Source organism: Ciona intestinalis, unplaced genomic scaffold (genome assembly GCF_000224145.3).
Source record: "Ciona intestinalis unplaced genomic scaffold, KH HT000097.1, whole genome shotgun sequence".
Classification (NCBI taxonomy): Eukaryota; Metazoa; Chordata; class Ascidiacea; order Phlebobranchia; family Cionidae; genus Ciona; species Ciona intestinalis.
Window position 1 is genome coordinate 1 of NW_004190419.1, and position 1505 is coordinate 1505.

The following is a 1505-nucleotide window of genomic DNA, read 5'->3' on the forward strand; positions in this document are numbered from 1 at the left end:
CAAACGATAGTCGTAAAAAGCACGCTATGGGCGCAAATTGTGGGAGGCATCGGTAGTTGGTGACCATGGAACCCGAACTCACCCGGTACGAAACGACGCTCCCGTATAAACCATTATGTGTTGTCAACACAGTAGTGACGTCTTGATAATAATTAAGGTTGAAGTACCGAACCAAAGTTGTTCCCAATTCAAAGTTGGAGGGATGGTGCCGCTCAATAAAATATAACCTGAGATTTATTGTTTCTATGAATGAATGTAACTTATTTATCCTCGCATGACGGAGCAACGACAGTCGTTATAACACGGGTGTTCTGTTTCATACACCTCGTGCCCACTTACAAGTTACCACGTAGGTAACTTATTTATCCTCGCATGGCGGGGCAACAACAGTCGTTATAACACGGGTGTTCTGTTTCATACACCTCGTGTCTGCTTAGACAGATGTAACTTTGTGGGTGATTGTTTATATATGGCTGAGAATTTAAACAACCCATTAGTGATTGGGTTGGAGTAATTCCAAAACCTCTGAGAAAAACATATAAGAGCCTATGTTATACCTGTTCTCCACAAAGTCGATTGTGACGTCATGAATGGATGAATTGTTGAAATGGTGTAGTTCGCTGGGGGATTCCCCGAGTAGGTTAGATTTATAAATCTTGACGAAACCGCCTCCTTGGAAAGTCCAGTACAAATGCCTGGGTTGGGGTTAAGATTAAACATTGTGCAGTTACTTCTTAATCTAGTTTGGCTCATCTGGTATAAAAACGTTAATTTTAATTTCCAAAATCTGCCATTTAGCAAGACTTCACCAGGGTTTGACAGCACACCACTAAGCTTGCGATAGATTATATGCAGCATAGAAGCGCCGTGGTCGCCATTTTGTGTCCAAAATAATACAGCTGGTATGGAAATATTGTTTTGTGATAAAAACCAACCGCCCAAACTTAAAAACAGAGTGGATTATTTTCTATATTAAAAAGTCATAATTTGGTCTTAAAGAGTTAAGTATAAACATTTCTCAGTATTTCTGTGACTCTGTTTCGCAGAATCGTGAGTTTAATTCCCGGATATTTCAACAATGAGTTTCCTATGACGTGACAATCGTCCATGCACGGTTTATTATGACGCGGATTGAAACCAATATATAGGGTTTTATAATTTTGTAAATATTTTTTGTTTACTACCAAATGAAAGGATAATAGAAAATGTAAACATATTCTACCGCAATCTACTGTATACCACCTCATGTATTTGCACACACACCCCACACCCCCCCACACCCCCACACACCCCCACACGCCCCCACACGCCTACCTGCGTATCGGGTCCACTACAATCTTCCCCGAAACGCCCACTAACGCCGTATGAAGGTTTCGAACATGGGTAAACCCCTCATTCGCTACCACCAGCACCCCCAAGTGAGTATTGATGACGTAGGTGTTCCTGTCAACCAATCAACGGCCACCCCGTCAGCTGACCAGGAAATGCCTTCCGATCCTCTAGAC

General features: G+C 42.1%; 1 protein-coding gene across 3 annotated transcripts in view; it reads right to left on the minus strand.

Annotated features, from left to right (window-relative positions):
* Nucleotides 1–574: 574 nt before the first annotated feature.
* Nucleotides 575–1505, minus strand: part of LOC108950288 — a 3490-nt gene continuing 2559 nt past the window's right edge. For all 3 annotated transcript variants that reach the window (XM_026838531.1, XM_026838530.1, XM_026838532.1), the window contains 2 exons: nucleotides 1315–1505; nucleotides 575–695 (listed from right to left, as the gene is read on the minus strand). In XM_026838531.1, coding sequence (XP_026694332.1) covers nucleotides 1400–1505 — 106 coding nt within the window. In that variant the 3' untranslated portion in view covers nucleotides 575–695; nucleotides 1315–1399. The remainder of the gene's footprint in view (nucleotides 696–1314) is intronic.